This window comes from Meles meles, chromosome 19 (genome assembly GCF_922984935.1).
Source record: "Meles meles chromosome 19, mMelMel3.1 paternal haplotype, whole genome shotgun sequence".
NCBI lineage: Eukaryota > Metazoa > Chordata > Mammalia > Carnivora > Mustelidae > Meles > Meles meles.
The window spans coordinates 25821810-25845668 of record NC_060084.1 but is presented as its reverse complement, the minus strand read 5'-3'; the positions used below and the strand labels follow the sequence as shown (position 1 = coordinate 25845668).

Below are 23859 nucleotides of genomic sequence, written 5' to 3'. Positions count from 1 at the left end.
CAGACCTGCTGGACACAGGTTACCACAAACTTCAGTTTGGGGAAAAAGTGCAGTATCTGTGAAGCACAACAAAGTGAAACATACAAAATGAGGTATGCCTCTGTGTGGAAGATTCAATTTAGAAGCAAAACTCAGAGGCAAAGATGAGGGCACATTAACTAATCCTGGGAACTCGCCTTAAAGAATTATTACATCATATCTGGCACAAGAGAAATCAGTATACCAACCTTGCACAAAAGCCATAGCCTACTTCCTGCATAAAATCAGCCAAGGAGCTCTCCATCATGGTTTTAGCTACCCCTCCAGAATCAGGCAGGATCCTGTCCATTAGAATGTCCCGTTTTTCAGGGTATAAAAGTGGTGCAAGCACCACAGGACAGCGTTCCTGGGGAAAATCTGAAGGACAAAAAGAAGATTACAACTGCTATACTGATTAAAAACAAACTATCCTTATTTACTCTTTCTAAAAGCCCCCAAACCTGAATCTTCCACAAGTTCATTTTCAAAGTTTTTTTCCAATCCAGCTAGTCCAAGTTAGGACCTTAACAGCAATTCCAAAATATGGATGTTTTTGCTTGGGTATATATTTTTAAGTTTTGTATTAGGATCCTAATACAACACCTAGTGCCCAAGTCACATCCTAAATATTCCTTCATATTTTCACAGTAGGACTATCAGTTTCCATACAAAGAAGACATCACAGATAATGAGAGCATCATTGTCAATTTCAGGAAGAAAATTACTTATCACTGAGAAGTTAATGCAGTTTAAAATTAAACTGATGCCTGGGTGATTGTCAGTTAAGTGGCTGCCTTCAGCTCAGGTCATGACCCCAAGATCCTGGGATCCAGTCCTGCATCTGGCTCCTTGCTCAGCGGGGAGCCTGCTTCTCCCCTTGCCTCTAACAAATAAATAAATAAAATCTTAAAAAAAAAAAAAAAAAGTAGTTGTTTAAAAAAATTTTAATTAAAAAAAATTTTTTTTTTAAATTAAATTCAACTATATAGGGGTCACTTATCTAGCTCAGTTGATGCATCATGGGATTCTTGATGTCAGGGTTGTGAGTTCAAGCCTCTCATGGGGTGCAGAGACTACTTAAATAGATAAGCGTACTTTAAAAATATTTTAAATTAAGGGGTACTTTGGTAGCTCAGTCAGTTAAGTTTCAGGTCAGGTCATGGCCTCAGAGTCCTGGGACTGAGCTGGGCACTCAGTGGGGAGGCTGCTTCTTTTCTCCCTCTCCCTCAGCCCTTTCCCCCAGCTGGCGTGCATATTCTCTCTCTCTCAAGTAAATAAATCTATCTTTTAAAAGATTTTTTTAAAAAGTAACAGTGAAAATGAATAGTGGTTAGTGTATAATCAAAGATTTGTTTTAAACAGACTACTCAGGGGCTGCCTGGGTGTCTCAGTGGGTTAAGCCTCTGCTTTCAGCTCAGGTCATGATCTCAGGGTCCTGGGATTGAGCCCCGCATCAGGCTTTCTGCTTGGCAGGGAGCCTGCTTCACCCTCTCTCTCTGCCTGCCTCTCTGCCTACCTGTGATCTCTTTGTCAAATAAATAAGTAAAATCTTTAAAAAAACTTTTTAAAAAATTAAAAATAAATAAAAATAAAAATACTCAGCTCCACAAAACAAAAATCAGAGAACAGAACATCAACAACAGGACCAGGAGTTATCTTAGCATAGCAATTCAAATAGTCTAAGAACTAAGTGGGCATATCAATAATGACCAATTTTTTCCAAGTAAAAAGAGTATGTCACAACAATATAGTCTCCATCACCTTAAAGGAGAAAAAAAGACTATATGAAACATACCAAGTCTTAACCAAGATTGTTATCTACAGGACAAGATTATTGAAGTTACATTCATTTTATACCTTTCCTATGGGGCTTTAATCACTTTCATATGTGAAATTACAAAATTTTCTCTTAAAAAATGAAAAGTAAATCATGGTCTTCATGTGTATTCTAAAATCCTTCTGTCATGTGTTTGTGTTCATCCTAACAAATCACCTTTTGTAAGCAATAGATACTCTTTTACCTCTGCGCAGCGTCTTAAGAAAAGCGTCTATTTGTTCCTGTCCAACTCCAAAGGCTCCCTTCTGCCCAAAGAGGAGATGGGAGAGGAGGAGATGTAGGACCTCTATTGCTATATCTTGGAAGCCACCTTCTTGATTTCCACTGACGTCTGCGTCAATGTAAGAACGCAGAAGATCAGGAAGCTTCTGTTTGATAAACTGGGCAGCTAGAAGTCAGGTAAATCAAAAACCGCAAGTTACTTTTGCACCACAACAGGTAAAAATTCATATCAGAACACAGATGACCATCATCTTCATTCACCAACTCACCCCTCACCCGCTCATGTTTAAGATAAACTAAAAGAAAATAATCTTAGATTATTTTACTAAGTCTAAACTATGAAGCCTCAAGATTCAAAAACTCATGGATTTTAAAGAAATAACTTCACTACAGTGATCTTTAAGAAAAAAGTAACTTACCAAAACCTCTGAGATCTGAGCTGGAAGAATTCAAGAGGGCAAGGCCAAAAATTACCTGAAACAATAGGGATTAGGTTGTTCAAAGAGTCAAGTAACTGTTTTAATTCCAGTTTTGCCTCTCTTCTTAAATCACTTACCTCTTGTACTTTGCTTAACTTGAGAACTTTACTCAGCTGGGCAAATAAGTGGGGTGCAGGCTTTAAACTCTGAAACAAACCAAACTATTTTAAAACAAGAAGAACTTAAAAAGAAAAAAGAACTTAATGATTTTCAAGAAAACATCTATTCACTCAATCATGTTACTACACAGAAGTGACAGAATTCTGTAGTCATGTCAGAAACAATACCCCATGTCCTAGAATTGTGAAATGACAATCTTAAGACTTCACATGATCTGGCTTTATTAAGTCTACTTATTATCAAACTGTCTTGATTTTGCTAGAAAATTTTAAAAACTGCAAACTACTGAAATTTTTAAATTAAGACAGATCACTAGGAGATCAAGGTTTACAGCCTTTTTTAAGACTACTAAGATAAAAGCAATACCAACCTTCTGATAGTGCAATGGATTATCAATGGCATAGGACAGCGTCGAGATAAAATTTGGCTTTGTAATCAGCGACGCACACTCCTGAATCAGAAACTGAGTCTTTAAAAATAAAAAGTGAATCTTCATTAGCACTAATATTCATCTTCTTCACAGACGCAGAGGTACTCAGAACATTAAAGTGTAATCCAATACTGTATATTGTTATTGTTAATAATTGTATATTGCTAATATTGTTATATTTATTAGCTCTTTAAAAATCCCATTTAAACTACTTAGAGTCTACTAGCAACAAGTTAAACATCAACACCTTTACAAAATAGTTTCCCTTGACAGATAACTGTAAGAAACAATACACTGACAAACCATTACCAGACTGAAAGTCAAACCAAAGAAATTCTATCTAGAAAAGAGATCCCCTCTCTGCCTTACTTACTTGTCAAGCAGGACTTCCCCCATTCCTATTTCCCACAGGCAGGTCTGATCCCCAGCAATCTAAGCCGAACCTAGGTAGCTATTAATGGTCTGCAGCCAGGCAGGAGAGGGGAAGGACAAGTCCCAATACCTTTCATTCATTCAGTCAGCTAAGATGATCTCTGGATGACTTGTAGGTGTTGTTTGCTACACAATGCCCAAGATGCAATTCACTGAACAATTAAATCTAAGTAAACATAAATTCTGTAAGCCCCAATACCTGATGAAAATCTTTGCCACTGCTTTTACCATCGCCACTGAAATCCACATGTGAAAATAGGCAGCGTAATAAATGCCTGTCTGCCTCAGGACCGTGCCGATTCACAATCTATAAAGACCAAAAATATAAATCTGTAGTCACCATTAAGGAGAATTAAAAAAAAAATTCTCTATGCAAAATCCCAAATTACATTAATTGTTCATTTTGAATAAGTTATAGGAATTAATAAAATGGAGGTGCCAATATTTTATAATTGTTTTTTAAATGTTTCCTATAGTCACAGACAGGAAAAATAGAAGAAATTAATTAGTCCATATACATAACTATGTGCACTTTGGTCAGTATCTAAACCAAAACACAAAGTAGCAAAAATGACATGTAATAAGAATAGAGAATGTTTTTTTCTTTTTTTTTAAGTTATAAGCCAACAATTCTGTAACAAACTATTTATTAGAGTTTCACTTCTATGCATTATAAATCACTCTAACACACTGTAACTCCTTACAATAGCCAACAAGGCAACGACTTAAATAAACCATTCTGGGGACCCCAGGTGGGCTCACAAGGTCAAGCATGCCGCTCCTGATTTCAGCTCAGGTGTTGATCTCAGGGTTTTGGGTTCAAGCCTCGCTCTGGGCTCCACACTGGGCATGGGGCTTACTTAAAAAAATAAATACAAAAAAATAAAATCTGACTTCAATACTTTAGATCTTTAGATGCTGCCCCCAAGCTCCATTAGTTTCTTGCTGTTTCTCAAATTTACCAATGTTGGTACTTGCTATTCTAATTCAAAGTTTTAGGCATCTACATATGGGCTGTTCTCTCAGTTCCTTTCATAGCTACATGACCAGCCCCACCATCCCCCCTTTACCCTGCTTTACTTTTCCCCACAGAGCTTATGGCCACCTGATAATTTCTGTTTATTTTCTATGTCCTTCACTAGACTAAGGTGCACAAGAGCACAGAATTTGTGCTGTGGTGCTCACTTTTTCACAGCTAGAAAAGAGCTTAGCACACAATAAGTACAGAGTAATCATTTGTTTATCAAATGCTTTTTAAAGATATTACAAGTAATATTTTCTTACACTTTAGGCTAAATATGGTACTGAGATTCCTTGGTTTTATCTTCAACAACTCCGTCAAAATTTACTGCAATTTTATAGATGAAGAGATGAACACTTGCATCAGGCTATATGAGCCTTAAATCCCATAGTGGATGAGCTGAGAAATCAGAATTCATAGTACAACTCCAGAGCCTATATGCTTTCCACTGAATCCTAATTATGTGGTACCTGGTTAAATTTACTTATTTCAGTTTCAGTTTTTCCCACCCCGAAAACACACAGAGTTAAGTAAGACCAATTTTTACACTGTCCCACAGACATTTAAAATTAAAAACCAATAAAATCAAATAATAAGAACCTCTGCATCTCAAAAAATTACTGTGAACCTATTCACAATGCATTGGTTCTATGGGCTCTTACACTTCCTTAAGTCCTATAAAAGCAGAGATTATTTTTTTTCCTATCCCCTAGAATACTAAAAACATCTTAAAGAGGCAATTCAAATTAATCAGGAATAAAATTACTTAAGCTCTAACCAAATGGACTTCTCCCTAAAATGAACATTAATACTTGGCTTTGGGGCACCTGGGTGGCTCAGTCTATTAACCCTCTGCCTTTCGCTCAGATCATAATCCCAGGGTCCTGGGATCAAGCCCACAAGGGGGGGGGGGTCCTCTGCTCAGCAGGGATCCTGCTTCTCCCTCTCCCTGGCGCCCTGTCTGCAGGAGTGTGCTTGGTTTCTCTCTGTCAAACAAATAAATGAAACCTTTAGGAAGAAAAAGAGATTATCTGGCTTAACAAGTATTTGACCACATACTAGATACTATGCAAGGTACAGCAAATGTAACAGAAGAGACCAGTGGGCTCTATAGCACTCATGAAGTATGATCTCACAGAGGAAAAAAGTAGTATGAAGAATTTCTGATAATATTGACGGTCATAGAAAAAAACAAAACAGGGTTATGTGACATGGATAGGAGGGGGGAGTGGTGCCTCAGAAAGGCCTTCCCTAAAGATTTAACATATAAGCGGAGACTTAAAATACTGAGGTGACAACAACCACAGATAGAGCTTAAGGAGAGATCATTTCAGGCAAAAAGTAAATAATATGCAGGGGCGCCTGGGTGGCTCAGTAGGTTAAAGCCTCTGCCTTCAGCTCAGGTCATGATCTCAGGTCATGAGATCAAGCCCCCCATGGGGCTCTCTGCTCAGCGGCAAGCCTGCTTCCCCCTCTATATCTGCCTGCCTGCCTGTCTACTTGTGATCTCTGTCAAATAAATAAAATCTTAAAAGAAAAAAAAAGTAAATAGTATGCAAATAGATTTAATAACCAAAAAGTCAGAGGGAGTCAAGTTCAAGAGTCTAGATCATGGTTAAGGAACCTACCAACTCATCTGCTATTACACCAATCTAAAAATGGAAGAGATATTCTGCTAGACTGTTAAAGGCCAAAAACCAAAACAACACACACAAAACAGGGGCACCTGGGTAGCTCAGTCAGTTAAGCCTCAGGCTCTTGGTTTCAGCTTGGGTCATGATCGCAGGGTTGTGGGAAGTCTGTTCAGATTCTTTCTCCCTTCCCCCTCTGCCCCTCTCTGCTCGCACTCTCACTTTCTCAAATCAATAAATAAATAAAATCTTTAAAAAACAAAAAAATATTTGTTTTTAACTAGAATAAACAGAATCTTCTGACCATCTCTTCTCATCCTTCCACTCACTTCTACAGTATTATATAATTTTACAATTGCTTTTACAGCCACTCAATCTTACCAACAACCCTAGGAAGGACAGACAGACAATACCACATTATTACAGATAAAGATTCTTTTCAGAAAATCAAGGTTGCAATGACTAACAAATGTCACACATATCTTGCAGGATAATGGTACGATCCGAAGCTGTGTTTTGTAACTGCTAGGTGAATAGAATGTTCATTCAGTGATACCATGCTGTCCCTTCACTAGAAGAAAACTTTTTGTTTTGTTTTCCCTGAAACTAAAGTGCTATTTTAAAAGCATGATCTTGGATTGCAAAGATGTTTAAATAAGATTTCATTGCTCCCACAAAATCAAGTCCTATCCATTTTCCTTAAAATTTAAACAATTCCACCCACTGGACAGGGGAGATCAGTAAAATAATTCAAAGTTGGATAAATACATTACAATCTGATAATGAAATCTTTAGGCTACACTGAAAATAAATTAACTGTATCAAAAGCAATTTATAATACTTCTATAATCATCTGATCTGTAGCTAGAGTAACAAATTCTCATCTAGAGTCACATATTAAGAGGAACATTAACAAACAGTGCGTTTACAGTGGTAGAGATTCAGAAAACCATGTGAAATGGTTAGAAAAATGGGGCACTATTTGCCCTAGAGAATACATGAGAAAGAATTAAAGACTTAATTGTGTGAAGGGTAATTACATGAAATAATTAATCCTATACAGAGAAAGAGCCTCAAACATTTATTTTAGCTCATTATAAGAAAATTCCTAATAATGTCCACAAATGGTAATGATTAATCTTACGAGGTAATCAACTAACTTCCACAGTAAGAAATAACAAAAATCCCTCTCTATTAATACTTTTTAAACCCTTCTTTGGGTGGAATATTGATAAACCAGCAGTTACCTGATGATTTATGCCTGCAACATAGCTCTGAAAAGCAGATTATATATATATATATGTGTATATATACGCATATATATATACACATGTATATATACACATATATATGGATATGGATTTTCACACAAAAGCTCAAAAAGACTTAAATAAAGAAAAATATAAAACCTAACTAACAGATTATCTCAAAGGTAAAAACAAAAACAAAAAACAAGATTCTAGGGGCGCCTGGGTGGCTCAGTGGATTAAGCCGCTGCCTTCGGCTCAGGTCATGATCTCAGGGTCCTGGGATCGAGCCCCGCATCGGGCTCTCTGCCCTGCAGGGAGCCTGCTTCCTCCTCTCTCTCTGCCTGCCTCTCTGCCTACTTGTGATCTCTCTCTCTGTCAAATAAATAAATAAAATCTTTAAAAAAAACAACAACAAAAAAAAAAAACAAGATTCTACACAATTACGAAGTACGAATTTTGAGGCACCTGTGGCTCAGTCGGTTAAGCTCAAGTCATCATCTCAGGGTCATGAAAGCTCCTACTCCTTTCAAAAAGAAGTATCAGATTTTTGAAATTTAAATTGAAGGCAGTAACTCTATCTTACAATAATCACAGTTTTAGACTGCAATATGCTCTACAGAGGTAATGAAGCATCTTCATATTTATCATATTTGTTAAATAATTTTAACTTTTAAAAATATTGATTTTGGTTTTTATTATCCTATCTGTATAAATAACTCTGGGTTTCTATGAAATATTTTGGGTTTACTTGTATCCATTTCAATATATAATATATTTCCAGTAATGGGTGCCTGATGGGCTCAGTTGGTGGAGCACACCACTCTTGATCTCAGATAGTTGAGTTCAAGCCCCACAATGGGTGGGCATGGAGCCTACCTTAAAAAAAAAAAAAAAAAGAACAAAACAACAACCAAAAACCACATTTCTAGGAAGACTAAATTGCCTTTTTTTTTTTTAAAGATTATTTATTTATTTGACAGAGATCACAAGTAGGCAGAGAGGCATACAGAAAAAGAGAGAAGAGGAAGCAGGCTCCTCACGGAGCAGAGAGCCCGGCGTGGGGCTCGATCCCAGGACCCTGGGATCATGACCCGAGCTGAAGACAGAGGCTTTAACCCACTGAGCCACCCAGGAGCCCCACTAAATCGCTTATTTGAATAAAAGTTTTACAGATAACTTTGGGAACAAAATTTTACATAATTACCAAGCAAAACTAAATTATTAAAAAATATTCTCTAAATATTTAAAGTAATATATCAACAATGAAGCCAACACTATATCCACTTGGTGGTATAACTATGCCGAGAACTACTCTAAATAACTTTAATATAGTAATCTGATGGTACCTCATTAGTGAGATACTAGTCATATCTCATTTCATTGCACTTTGCAGGTAATGGTTTTTGTTTATCGAATTGAAGGTTTATGGCAACTGTTTACAATGCCATTTCTACAGAAACATTTGCTCACTCCTTGTCCGTCACATTTTGGTAATTCTCACAATATTTCAAATTTTCCCATTATATTTCTTACGGTGATCTGTGATCAGTGATCTTGGATGTTACTATTAGAATTGTTTCAGGGCACCATGAACTACGCCCATATACAAGGGCAAACGTAGTAAATATCTTGTGTATTCTGTCTACTCCACCAACTGGCTAATCCCCAAACTTCCACCTTTTACCTGAGACACAACAATACTGAAATTAGACCAATTAATTACCCTACAATGGCCTCCTAAGTGTTGAAGAGTCAAACACATCTCACTTGAAATCAAAAGATAGAAATGATTAAGGTCAGTTGAGGAAGGCATATTTAAAGTGGAAACAGGCCAAAAGCTAGTCCTCTTGTGCCTAAGTTAGCCAAGGTGTAAATGCAAAGAAAAAAATTCTTACAGGAAATTAAGTGTTACTCCAAAGAACATACAAAGGATAAGAAAGCAGAAGAGTCTTATTGCTGGTACGGAGAAAGTTTTTGGGGTCTACATAGATCAAACCAGTCAAAGCCCTAACCTCTCTCCAACTGTATAAAGCCTGACATAGATGAGGAAGCTGCAGAAGAAAAATATGAAGCTAGCAGAGGTTGGCTCATGGGGTTTAAGGAAAGAAGCCATCTCCATAAAAGCACAAGGTGAAGCAAAGGCTGATGTGGAAGCTACAGCAAAATATCCACAAGATCTGGCCAGATAATGAAGGCTGCTGCAGTAAACAACAAATTTTCAATGAAGATGGAAACAGACTTCTATTAGAATGAGATGCCATTTAGGACTTTCACAGCTAGAGAGAAGTCAATGCCTACTTCAATGGGCAGGCTGACTCTCTTGTTAGGGACTAGCACACCAAGAGCCTGTAAGTTGAAGGCAACATTCATTCTGAAAATCCTTGGGCCCTTACAAATTATGCTAAAGTGACCCTGCCTGTGCATTATATAAATCGAACAAAACCTGGAGGACAGCACATCTGTTTACAACATGGTTTACTGAATATCTGAAGCCCACTGTTGAGACCTACTGTTCAGAAAGAGATTTCTTTCAAAATATTACTGATCCTTGACAACGCACCAGGTCACCCAAAAGCTCTGATGAAGATGTGTAACAAGATTAATATTGTTTTCTTGTCTGCTAACACAACATCCATTCCACAGTCCATATGGATCAAGCAGTCATCTCAACTTCCCAGTCTTACTATTTAAGAAATATCTTAATATTTAAGAAATACATTTCTTAAAGCTAGAGCCACTACAGATAGCAGTATTTTTAATGGATCTGAGCAAAGTAAACTGAAAACCTTCTGGGAAGGATTTACCATTCTAGATGCCATCCAAGAACATTCAGGATTCATGGGAAGAGGTCAAATATCAACTTTAACAGGAGTTAATGGAAGAAGTGGATTCCAACCCTCAAGGATGACTTCAGGGGATGAAGACTTCAGTGGAAGAAGTAACTACAGATGTGGCAGAAATAGCAAGAGAACCAGAACTGATGATGTAACTTAACTGCTGCAATCTCAAGATAAAACTTTAACAGATGAAGAGTTGATTCTTTTGAATGAGCAAAGTTTCCTGCAATGGAATTTGCTCCTGGTGAAGATGTTGGAATGACAAAAAAAAGGTTAGAATATTACATAGATTTAGCTGATAAAGCAGAAGGGTATGAGAGGATTCAAATATATTTTTAAAGATTTTATTTATTTGAGAGAGAATGAGAGAGACAGAGAGAGCAAGCATGAGAAGAGGGAAGGTCAGAGGAAGCAGCAGACTCCCCACATAGCTGGGAGCCTGATGTGGGACTCGAACCCAGACTCTGGGATCATGACCTGAGCTGACCAACTGAGCCACTGAGGTGCCTGGACGCAAATGTTTTTTTAGGATTTTACTTATGTACTTATTTGAGAGAGAAAGCATGCACAATCAGGAGGAGGATCAGAGGGAAAGGAACAGCAGACTCCACCCTGAGCAGAGAGTGCAATGCGGGGCTCCATTTTACAACCCTGAGAGGTTTCTGGGATTTTTAAAAAATATTTTATTTATTCGACAGAGAGAAATCACAACTAGGCAGAGAGGCAGGCAGAGAGAGAAGAGGAAGCAGGCTCCTTGAGGGGCAGAGAGCCCGATGCGGGGCTCGATCCCAGGACCCTGGGATCATGACCTGAGCCGAAGGCAGAGGCCCCAATCCCCTGAGCCACCCAGGCACCCCCAGCTCTGGCCAAAATCAGGAGTCAGGCACTCAACCAACTGAGCCACCCAGGAACCCTAGGACTGACTCCAATTCTGAAATAAGTTCTACTGCAGGTAAAACCCCATCAAAGAACATCATACACTACAGAGGAATCATTCATAAAAGGAGAATCAATCCATGTGGCAAACTTCACTGTTGTCTTATGTTTAGAAACTGCCACAGCCACTCCAACTTTCAGCAACCAGCAACCACCACCCTGACCAGTCAGCAGCCATCAACAAAAGGTAAAACCCTCCACCAGCAAAAAGATTAACTCTGCTCAAAGGTTATATGATAGAAAGCATGTTTTAGCAATAAAGTATTTTTTAACGGAAGTATGTACACTTTTTAGACATAATGATATTACTTACTTATAGGCTACACTACAGTATAAACGGGACTCTTAAAATTCACTTGACTCACTTTATTGCAATGATCTGGAACCAAACTACATTATCTCTGAGATATGCCTAGGAATACCTCTGGGATAGCCTAAGGGCTTCCCTTCCTTCCCCCCTACCTCCTAAAAAAGTAAACTGGGGCGCCCTGGGTGGCTCAGTGGTTTAAGCCTCTGCCTTCAGCTCAGGTCATGATCTCAGGGTCCTGGGATCGAGCCCTGCATCGGGTTCTCTGCTCAGTGGGGACCCTGTTTCTCCCTCTCTCTCTGCCTGCCTCTCTGCCTACTTGTGACCTCTCTCTCTCTGTCAAATAAATAAATAAATATTTTTTTTTAAAAAGTAAACTATTTTCCATAACCATAGTGCTATTAACAACGTCAGGACTGTTAGTCTGAAACTCTTGATTGTACAGTGTGTGGAACAGGGTAAATGGCTTTTTATATCACTGAAAATGGAATTTTGTGCATGGGGAAAAAAGGAAAGAGAGAGATTTCAGATCATGAATTGAAAGTAAAGATAAGGGGTACCTGGGTGGCTCAGTCGTTAAGCAACTGCCTTCAGCTCGGGTCATGATCCCAGGGTTCTGGGATCCAGCCTGGCATCAGGCTCCCTGCTCAGCAGGAACCTGCTTCTCCCTCTCCCACTCCCCTGCTTGTGTTCCCTCTCTCACTGTCTCTCTCTCTGTCAAATAAATAAATGGAACCTTAAAAAAATTTTTTTTTAAAGTAAAGATAAATTGGGAGTATCAGTAGTATCAGTATGAACTCTTGGTATATTTGCTCTTTCGCTTTGTCCATCGAAAGGCCTAATACTGAACAACTGATCATCAGTGAGCAAACGCAAGTGCTGAAATAACTTCCTAAGCCCAAAATGGTGTCATTACTACCCAGGGTGCCGTGTCAACAGATCAAAATTTCGGTAACTTTCAAATCTCTATAAATGCTCCACTCGACCAGAAATGCTGTATATTTATATCAGTATATCAGTTAGCCAATAACCAAAGGTCAAGCCAACTCTGGGCCTTCTCACCTTAAATAAGGTTGACTATGTGGCCCCAACCAACCAGATGTTTTCCATATGTCTCTTCCTTGTTTTTTATTTATTATCCTATAAAAACAGCTTCTTTCCTTCTGCCCCATTTTGCAGTTCTCCTAAAGAGGACTGTCCACTTACTGAAGTACTAAATAAAGTTTTTTCACATCACCTAAGTTGTCTCTCTTAATCAGTTTTTAACTCAAGAAACAATCTCCATATCCCATTTCCCACTAAATAAAACCAAGGCTTCTTAGAGAAACTGCTAATTCCAGGTCCAAAGCAAAAAATACACAAGATAACTCTAGAATATTTTAGTTTCCAGTGTTTCTGAAATGATATCAAGGACTATAAATATCACAAAATAGGAGGACAGGGGACTCCAAAGCCAACAAGAATAAGCATTCACCAGCCAAAGAGTTTCATCAGTAATACTTTTCAATAAACTCAAATATATCAAATATGTTAAAAATACATGAGTTCCTGGGGCATCTGGGTGGCTCAGTAAGTTGAGTGAATGACTCCTGATTCTAGCTCAGATCATCTCGGGGTAGTGGGATCGAGCCCCACATCGGACTCTGAACTGAGGGGAGTCTGCTTGGGATTCTCTCCCTCTACCCCTCCTCCCATCCACACACGTGCATGCATGCATGTTTGCTCTCTAAAAAGATAAACCTTAAAAAAAATACATGAGTTCCTAAGAATACTAATAAACTCATTTATTGGTCATGTTTGGAAGATGCTCAGAAAGAAGTCACTTTGATAACTGGCAGATAAATAGAGAATCAAGCACTGATCTGCCCTTCCTATATACAATGTACCTCAGGTAACCATATAGTTGGTAAGGGCAAGTTTCCCTTTATAGAACTATTTCAAGAATGCTTAACAGTAAGAGTACCAACATTTCACAATCCCTAACAAATTAATGAATCCAGTCAATGAACAAAGCCTGCTAAAAATCACAGAAGTAGAGGCAACCAGACATTGCAAGCTCCTGATGAAAGTACACACCATCATCAACTACAAACCGTCCTAAAAGGGAAAAACTCTTTATCTAACTGCACTTCTAAATTTACTAACTTACAGAAAACAGAAACTGCACCCAATAAAAGAACATGTTAAACACCACCACAGCAAAATTCACACTATGGATAATTACAAGACAAACAATCTGATTTAACAAAATAATTACTACAAGAAAAAAAGACTGAGGGAAAACCAAAGATTTTAAGAGATCTGATAAGAGTCAATGCAACAAACATATTATCTGGATCCTAATTCAAACCCAAGTGTGATAAAATTTTTTAGATGAGGCAAAACAAGAAATGTGTTAACTAGATAGTACATGTTTTAAAAATAGTTTTGTTTTGTTTTTGTTTTTAAGAGAGAGCAAGTATGAGCCCATGAAAGCTGGGAAGGGGCAAAGTGGGAGAGAAAGAGAATGCCAAGCAGGATCCACACCCAGTGCAGAGCCCCAAGTAGTGTTCCTTCTAATGCACCCTAAGATCATGACCTGAGCAGAATGTTTAACCAACTGAGCCACCCAGGCACCCCATAACATGTTTTAAATTAAAATGTGAGAGAGGGAAAAAATAAAATAAAATGTGAGAGGGGGCGCCTAGGTGGCTCAGTCAGTTAAGCATCCAACTCTTGATTTCTGCTCAGGTCATGATCTCAAGGTTGTGAGATCAAGCCCTGCATTAGGGTTCACGCTCAGCATGTCTGTCTCCCTCCCTCTTTGCTTTTCCTCCAGTGCATGCACATGCTGGCTCTCTGTCTCAAATAAATAAAACCATTAAAAAAAAAAAAAAAAAGCTGACTAAAAAACTAATGTGGTACATAGCAGATGATTAAATAGTAGCTGCATAAAATTGTCAGGACACATTCTGACCAACACAGCTTTCAGAATTTATCCTAAGGAATTAATCTAAATAAAGGAAAAAAGGTTGGTAAGTCTTCAATGATGAGGTATTACTGGATTTGTTTCTTCAAAGATGAAAATTCCAGGATTTAGAAGGACTTAAAGGGCCCTGAAATTCAGATTGAGGAGGTTAGATTTTGTTCTCTACTAAAAGGACCCCTGAATGTATTAGAACAATGAATTTAAGCACTGTAATTCATCAAAGCATTAATTGCAATAAACCCTATAAGCATAAAAAGCTGATTATTACAATATACTATATATACTGAAATACTACATGAAAAGAAAAATAATCAAATAGGAAATGAGTAATTCCAAGAATTCAGGTCTTCCATTAGAAAGGAAAGATGAGTAGCCCAAGATTGAATTTCTAAGAATTTATCCTACATAACACATACATGTAAAAAAAAAAAAAAAAGTTATAATGCACTGTCAATAGCAAAAGCAAAAAACAAGGTATATAATCTAAATGTCCATAAATAGTGAAATAAATTATGTTTCATCCATATGATGGTTTCCTATACAGCCTTAAAAGAACCACCTTTGTATATACAGGATAATGAATAATTTTTTTTTAAGGTAGGCTCCACGCCCAACTGAACTCAAACTCAAAACCCCAACAGATCAAGAGTCAGATGCTCTACTGACTGAGCCAGCCAGGCACCCCAAGAGTAATTTTTAAGATAGACTGTAAGTTAAAAAGGAAACAGGGACACTTAAGTGGCTCAGTCGGTTAATGGTCTGCCTTTGACTCAAGTCATGATTCTGAGTCTTGGGATCAAGTCCCACATCAGGCTCCTTTGCTCAGTGGGAAGCCTGCTTCTCCCTCTGCCCCTCCCCAGCTTGTGCTCCAACAAATAAATAAAATCTTTAAATAAATAAAATTAAAAAGAAACAATCAAGATACAGAAAACTACCATATGCCAACATGTGAAAAAAGAATGGAAAGTATTTTACTAAGTTTTTTCTTTTAACTTTTTAAAAATAGTTTTATTTAACCTGATTCAGCTTTATCAGAATAATATTTTACTATTTTCTATGTGCAAGCATCTTTGGAAGAACATTTAAGAAACAGCAAACATCAGTTGCCTGTGGGCAGAGAAAAAGTGGGTAGCTGGGGTAATCAAGTTAATATATTGCCTATTTTAAAGATAAAATTAGGGCGCCCAAGGGCATCTGGGTGGCTCAGTCAGTTAAGCATCTGCCTTCAGCTCAGGTCATGATCTTGGAATCCCAGGACTGAGCCCTGAATCAGGCTCCCTGCTCAGCAGGGAGTCTGCTTCTCCCCCTGCTCCTCACCCTGCTAGTGCTCTCTCAAGTAAGTAAATAAAATCCTTAAAAATAAATAAATAGATAAATAGGGCGCCTGGGTGGCTCAAACTGTTAAGTGTCTGCCTTTGGCTCAGGTCATCTCTGGGTTCTGGGATCAAGCCCCCACATCAGGCTCTCAGCTCAGAAGGGAGTCTGCTTCTCCTTCCCCCTCTACTTCTCCCCCCAACTCATGCTCTCTATCCCTCCTTCCCTCAAATGAATAAATAAAATCTTTAAGAATAAAAAATAGGGGCGCCTGGGTGGCTCAGTGGGTTAAGCCTCTGCCTTCAGCTCAGGTCATGATCTCAGGGTCCTGGGATCAAGCTCTGCATCAAGCTCTGCATAGGGCTCTCTGCTCAGCAGGTAGCCTACTTCCTCCTCTCAGCCTACTTGTGATCTGTCTGTCTGTCTCTGTCAAGTAAATAAATAAAACCTTAAAAAAATAGAATAAAAAAATTAAATTACCTCCAAACACACACCTCAAAAACAAGGAAAGGAGAAAACACTCCCAAACAATTAATTCTTAGATTTAGCTCAAATAATCAGGCACCTATTTCATTTATAAGCTTGTACTTATGTACTACCTACCTTATGTAACAACTGTAATTTATAAGGTAGAAAAAGGAGAATTTCCTTTTTTAAAAATAATGCTTAGGACAGGAACTGTACTAGGTGCTCTTAACTTCATTTAATCCTAAGAAGGATGTCAGACAAATTTTATATTTTTCCTTATTTTGCAAATGAGGAAAATAAGGTTCAGAGAAGTCACCTGTCACACAACAGTAGTGAATTTTAATTTAATAATATATGCAATTTTAAGTATAATACTCCACTTATTATTATTGAGAAGGGGTACCATCACTACAACTAAGGTATAATATACTATTTAACTTTCATAAAGATTAAATGAAATGCTCTATAAAACAAACTTGTACTTGAGAACAGTTCAATTTTTTAAAATTGGGGGATCAGGACACCTGGGTGGCTCAGTCCATTATGCATCTGTCTTCAGATCATGATCTCAGGATCCTGGAATCAAGCCCCACAGAGCCCGACAGCAGGCTCCCCATTCAGCAGGGAGTCTGCTTTCCCCTCTCCCACTGCCCCTCCCCCGCTCATGAGAACATTCACACTCTCTAATGAATAAATTAAATCTTTTTAAATTAGTAAATATTGAGGGGTCAATGGCAAAAAAACTAGGGGGCAAAGGACGAGAACTGACATTTTCTCCAAAGATACACAAAATGCCCATGAAAAGATGTTCAACATCATTAGCTACATAAGCAAAATGAGATACCTATTCACATCCACTAGAATGGGTATAAACAAAGACATAAAATAACAAGTGTTAGTGAGGATGAGGAAGAATTGGAACCCTCATTCACTACTTGTGGAAATGAAAAGTGATCAGGTGCCCTGGATAAAGTCTGGCAGTTCTTCAGTTAGAGCTATCCTATAACCCAGCAATTCCATTCTTTCATATATGCCCAAAAAATTAAAACCAAATATCCATCCAAAAACTCATAAACAAATGCTGAAAGCCACAGTACTCACAACAGCCACAAAATGCAAACAAATTATATATCCATTTTACAGATAAACTGGAGAATATTCAAAGAACTATTATTATTATAAATAATATTCACATCATATTATTACTCATAAAAAGGAATGAAGTACAGACAGACTCCAACATGGATGAATCTTTTTCTTAAGGGGGGGGGAGTGAGGGAGAGAATCTTACTCCACACCCAGCACAGAGCCCAAGGAGTAGCTCAATCTTGCCACCCTGAGATCCTGACCTGAGCCAAAATTAAGAGTCGGGACATTTAATGGACTGAGCCACCCAGATGCCCCAACAAGACATATGAATCTTGAAAGCACGGTGCTAAGTGAAAGAAGACAGGCACAAAAAGCCACATCTGTTATGACTCCATCAATATGAAATATCCAGAAGGGCAAATCCGTAAAAGCGGAAAGATTAGTGGTTGCCAGGAGCTGGAGGATTCAAGTATTTCTTTTTGAGGCGATGAAAACATTCTGGAGTTAGTGATGATTAAGTAACTTTGTGAATCCACTAGAAACTACTGAATTGCACATTTTATAAGTGGGAGTTTTACAGTTTGTGAAATATAGATGTATCTCAATTTTAAAATGTAGATAAGAAAAAAATGAGACTAAACCAAGTCAGGTATTTCATAATTTTTACAGAAAAAATTTATATCTGTGACTCCTTAAAAAAAAAAATTGGGATAAAATCTCTTTTATATACTAAAGCTGAGGAGAAAGTTCTTTCTACTGTACACTCATTCCTTTAATGGTACTTGTTTTCTATGTTTACTTACATGTTGTATTTCCTGCTGGCTGGCTCGGTAGTTTTTCTTGGTTAAATTGTCCACCAGGTAGCTGATTTGAGACAAGGCCAGCGAGAGCGAGTCAAGATTCATTGCTGGTTGGGGCGGAAGCAGGCGGCCGAGCCCGGCGCAAAATCACCATTATTCCCCTTTAGTCACCTCAGAGGCAGGTTAATGCTTTCCTTGTAATTAGCCTATATCTGATGTCTGTACAGTGTCTTCAGTTCTTCTTTACCAGGGGTATTACTCTGTTCTGAAACATGGCACCTGTTTTAAAAAAAGAAAAGGATAAAAATCAGATTTTTTATTTAGTTTTTTATTAGGGGAAACAGAGTTAAAACATTATCATTTCTCCATGTTAGTGCCTGAAATCCCACTAAGCATGGTGCCTGCTTAAGATCCTCTCTCCCTCCCTCCCACGCTAAAAAAAAATAATAAAAATAACTTTTTTTTTTAATTTAAAAATTGAAGGGTGCCTGGGTGGCTCAGTGGTATAAGCCTCTACCTTTTGCCCAGGTCATGATCTCAGGGTCTTGGAATCGAGCCCCAAATCAAGCTCTCTGCTCAGCAGGGAGCCTGCTTCCCCCTCTTTCTCTGCCTGCCTCTCTGCCTACTTGTGATCTGTCTGTCAAATAAATAAATAAAATCTTTAAAAATTTAAAAAAAAAATTTTTTTTTTAAAGAAATGTCCATGCCAAGGGTGCCTAGGTGGCTCAGTGGGTTAAGCATCTGCCTTTCGCTCAGGTCATGATTCTAAGGTCCTGGGGCCAAGCCATGCATCAGGCTCCTTCTCCCTCTAATCTTCCTCCCCAACCCCCACCCTCCTTGGTGCTCATGTGCTCTCTGTGAAATAAATAAAATCTTTTAAAAATTTTAATTAAGGGGTGCCTGGGTGGCTCAGTGGGTTAAGCCACTGCCTTCGATCTCAGGGTCCTGGGATCGAGTCCCGCATCGGGCTCTCTGCTCAGCGGGGGGCCTGCTTCGCTCTCTATCTCTCTCTGCTTGCCTCTCTGCCTATTTGTGATCTCTTTCTGTCAAGTAAATAAATAAAATCTTTAAAAAAAATTTTTTTTTAATTAAGGGCGCCTGGGTGGCTCAGTGGGTTAAGCCGCTGCCTTCGGCTCAGGTCATGATCCCAGAGTCCTGGGATCGAGTCCCGCATCGGGCTCTCTGCTCAGCGGGGAGCCTGCTTCTCCCCCTCTCCCTCTCTCTCTGCCTGCCTCTCTGCCTACTTGTGATCTGTCTGTCAAATAAATAAATAATCTTTTTTTTTTTTTTTTAAAGATTTATTTATTTGACAGATAGAGATCACAAGTAGGCAGAGAGAGAGGAGGAGGAAGCAGGCTCCCAGCTAAGCAGAGAGCCCGATGCGGGGCTCGATCCCAGGACCCCGGGATCATGAGATTTTTTTAATAAATAAATAAATAAATAAAATGTCCATGCCACTCAAAGCCATGTAGATTCAACACAAACCCTATGAAAATTCCAATGGCATTTTTCACATAAATAGAAAAAAAATCCTAAATTGGTACAGAACCACAAAAGATCCTCAAAAACCCAGGTAATCATGAGAAAGAGAACAAAACCAGGAGCGCCTGGGTGGCTAAGACAGTTTAAGCATCTGCCTTCAGTTCAGGTCATGATCCCAAAGTTCTGGGACTGAGCCCTGCATCAGGATCCCTGCTCAGCAGAAAGCCTGCTTCTCCTTCTTTTGCTGTTCCCCTTGCCTGTGCTCTCTGGCTCTCACCTGCTCTCTGTCAAATAAATAAATGAAGTCTTAACAATAAAAAAACAAAACTGGAGGCGTCACACTTCTTGAACTCCAACTGTACTACAAAGCTACAGCAATTAAAACAGTATGGTACCAGGATCAGAACAGACCCACAGACCAAAACAACAGAACAGAAAGCATATACAGTCAACCAGTACTTTGTAAGGGAGACAAGAACAACCAATGGAGCAAGCATAGTCTCTTCAATAAACAGTACTAGAAAAACTGGATAAATACATGCAGAAAAATCAAAGTGGACCTCTATCTTACACCACTCACAAAAATTAACTCAAAATGGATCAAAGACTTAAACAGAAGACCTGATACCAAACAAATTCCTAGACAGAAACATACAAAGGAGGGCACCTGGGTGGCTCAGTGGGTTAAAGCCTCGCCTTCGGCTCAGGTCATGGTCCCAGGGTACTGGGATCAAGCCCCATATCCAGCTCTCTGCTCGGCAGGGAGCCTGCTTCCCACTCTCTCTCTGCCTGCCTCTCTGCCTACTTGTGATCTCTGTCAAATAAATAAATAAAATCTTAAAAAAAAAAACATACAAAGGAAATTTTCAGGGCAAGTCTTGGCAATGATTTCTTTTTTTAACATACCGAAAGTACAGCAAAAGAAAAAAAAATAACATGCAACATCAAAAAGTTTCTTCACAACCAAAGAAACAACAAAATGGAAAGGCAACCTACAGAATAAGAGAATATTTGCAAAACATGTACCAGATAAGAGGTTAATGTACTAAATTTATTTAATATCTTATTTATTCATTTGAGAGAGAGACAAAGAGAGTACAAGCAAGAGGAAAGCCAGAGGGAGAGAGAGAAGCAGATTCCCTGCTGAGCTCAAAGCCAGACATGGGGCTTGATCCCAGGACCTGGAGATCATGACCTGAGCCAAAGGCAGACACCCAACCATCTAAGCCATCTAGGCACCCCTATACTAAACTTATTTTTAAAAATTAAAAAAAAAAAACCTCCTAAAACTCAGTAACAAAAAATCAAAATCCAATTAAAAAATGGGCAGAGAGGGGCGCCTGGGTGGCTCAGTGGATTAAGCCGCTGCCTTCGGCTCAGGTCATGATCTCAGGGTCCTGGGATCGAGCCCCACATCGGGCTCTCTGCTCCGCAGGGAGCCTGCTTCCTCCTCTCTCTCTGCCTGCCTCTCTGCCTACTTGTGATCTCTCTCTCTGTCAAATGAATAAATAAAATCTTTAAAAGAAAAAAAAAAAAAGAAAAAAAGAAAGAATTTATAAAGAAAAAAAAAAAAAGGGCAGAGAACCAAAATAGACATTTTCCCAAAGACAACATCAAACTAGCAAACAGGTATCTGCAAAGGTGTTCAACATCACTAATCATCAAGGGAAATGCATATCAAAATCAGGATAAAGTATCATCTTACACCTGTAAGAAGGGCTAGCAACAAAAAGATAAAAGAGTTAACTGTTGGAGAGGATATAGAGAAGAAGGAAACTTTGTGCACTGCTGGCTGGACTGTAAAGTGGTTCTACAACTATGAAAAACTAGTAGAACTAGTAGAAAAGTAGAACGGTGCTGAAGAGCCTCAAAAAAATTTAAAACAGGGGTGCCTTGCTGGCTCAATCAGTACAGCATGTGACTCTGGATCTCAGGATTTTGAGTTCAAGCCCCACTCTGGGCACGGAGCCCACTTCAAAAACTAATAATAATTAAAAATAAAACTACCGGGGCGACTGGGTGGCTCAGTGGGTTAAGCCTCTGCCTTCACATCAGGTCATGATCTCAATCTCAGGGTTCTGGGATCAAGCCCTGCATCGGGCCCTCTGCTCAGCAGGGAGCCTGCTTCCCCCCCCTCACCTGCCTACTTGTAATTTGTAATCTCTCTGTGTCAAATAAATAAATAAAATCTTAAAAATTAAAAAAAAATAAAAATAAAACTACCATACAATCCAGCAATTCCACTTCTGGGTATATATCCAAAGATAATGAAAAGAGGTTACTGAAGAGATATATGCACTCTGATGTTTACTGCACCAATACTCTAATAACCAAGATATGAAAACAACCAGGATACATGGATGGCTCAGTTGGAATGTGTGACTCTTGATCTCGAGGTTGTGAGTTCAAGCCCCACACTGGGTATAGAAATTACTTAAAAATAAAATGTTTAGGGGTGTCTGCCTTCGGCTCTGGTCATGATCCCAGGGTTCAAGGATTGAGCCCTGCATCGGGCTTCCTGCTTGGTGGGAAGCCTGCTTCTCCCTCTCTCACTATGTGAGAGACGGATACAGAGGTATTGGTATTATATGGTTGTGTTCCCTCTCTCACCGTGTCTCTCCCTGTCAAATCAATACATAAAATATTAAAAAAAAAAAAAAAGAAAAAGAAAAAAGAAAATTAAATCACATTTAAAAATAAACTCTTTAGGGGTGCCTGGGTGGCTCAGTGGGGTAAGCCTCTGCCTTCAGCTCAGGTCGTGATCTTAGGGTCCTAAGATCGAGCCCCACATCCGGCTCTCTGCTCAGCAGGGAGCCTAGCTTCCCCGTCTCTCTCTGCTTGCCTCTCTGTCTACTTGTGATTCCTCTCTATATATCAAATAAATAAAATCTTTAAAAAATAAATAAATAAATAAATAAACTCTTTAAAAAAAATTTATGGAAACAACCTAAGTGTCTGTCAATAGATGAATGGAAAAAGATACACACACACACAGAGGAATACTTTTCAGTCATGGAGGGAAAAAAAATACTGCCATTTGTGACAATATGGATGGCCTTGAGAACATTATGCTGAGATAAATCAGACTGAGTAAGACAAATATTATATAATATCCATTATTATGGGATCTTAAAAACAATTCAGAAACAGAGAATATTGTGGTTGGTGGGAAGTGAAAGGGGGTGATGGTGGTAGTGGTGATTATGATGAAGGTGGTCAACAGGTAACTTCCAGTTGTAATCATTAAATCCTAAGGATGTAACACAGGGCATGGTAATTACAGAGTAAATATTAAAAGTTCTCATCACAAGGGAAAAAGAATTTTTTTTTCTAACTATGGGAGGTGGTAGATCTGTTGTTCTTTTTAAACAGGCGCCAAGCCCAGGGTGGAGCCCAGCGTAGAGCCCAACACAGGGCCTGAACTCAAGAACCTTAGATCTAAGATCTGAGGTGAGATCAAGAGCTAGACACTTAACAAACTGCACCACCCAGGTGTCCCTGGATAGTGGTAGATGTTAACTATATTCATCAGAGTGATCATTTCACAATATACAGAAATACTGAATCATTCTTTATGTTGTACACCTGAAACTATTATAATACTCTATGTAGACTGTATCTCAATCTAAATAAATAAATAATTTAAAAACCAAACTCAAGGGGTACCTGGGTGACTCTGTTGTTAAGCATCTGCCTTCAGCCCAGGTCATGATCTCAGCTTCCTAGGATCAAGCTCTGTATCAGGCTCCCTCCTCAGTGGGAGCCTGCTTCTCCCTCTCCAGCAACCCTGTACTCATGTTCCCTGTCATAAATAAAATCTTTGGGTGCCTGGGTGGCTCAGTTGGTTAAGCAACTGCCTTCAGCTCAGGTCATGATCCTGGAGTCCCGGGATCGAGTCCCGCATCGGGCTCCCTGCTCAGCACAGAGTCTGTTTCTCCCTCTGACCCTCTCCCCTCTCATGCTCTCTCTGTCTCTCAAGTAAATAAATAAATAAAATCTTTAAAAAAAAAAAAAATTAAAAATAAATAAATAAATAAATAAAATCTTTAAAAAACAACAAAAAAAAAAACCAGAGTGAAGAAGTTATCAGGGGGTGGAGAAATAAGTGTTTAAGGGTAAAAACTTGCAACCTACCAATAAATAAGTCCTGGAGATCTAATACACAATACAGTGATTATACACAACAAAACTGTATCATAGGGGTGCCTGGGTAGCTCC

The 23859-nt window shown here is 38.7% G+C and overlaps 1 protein-coding gene across 8 annotated transcripts in view; it reads right to left on the bottom strand.

Annotated features, from left to right (window-relative positions):
• CNOT1 (CCR4-NOT transcription complex subunit 1) overlaps positions 1-23859 on the bottom strand; it is a 106766-nt gene that overhangs the window by 60881 nt on the left and 22026 nt on the right. For 4 of the 8 annotated variants that reach the window (XM_045989212.1, XM_045989216.1, XM_045989215.1 and 1 more), the window contains exons 2-8: positions 18163-18438; positions 3738-3845; positions 3047-3145; positions 2634-2717; positions 2497-2551; positions 2040-2243; positions 228-396 (exon numbers count right to left, since the gene is read on the bottom strand). In XM_045989212.1, coding sequence (XP_045845168.1) covers positions 228-396; positions 2040-2243; positions 2497-2551; positions 2634-2717; positions 3047-3145; positions 3738-3845; positions 18163-18264 — 821 coding nt within the window. In that variant the 5' untranslated portion in view covers positions 18265-18438. The remainder of the gene's footprint in view (positions 1-227; positions 397-2039; positions 2244-2496; positions 2552-2633; positions 2718-3046; positions 3146-3737; positions 3846-18162; positions 18439-23859) is intronic. The other 4 variants (XM_045989214.1, XM_045989217.1, XM_045989220.1 and 1 more) reach the window with 1 other exon arrangement.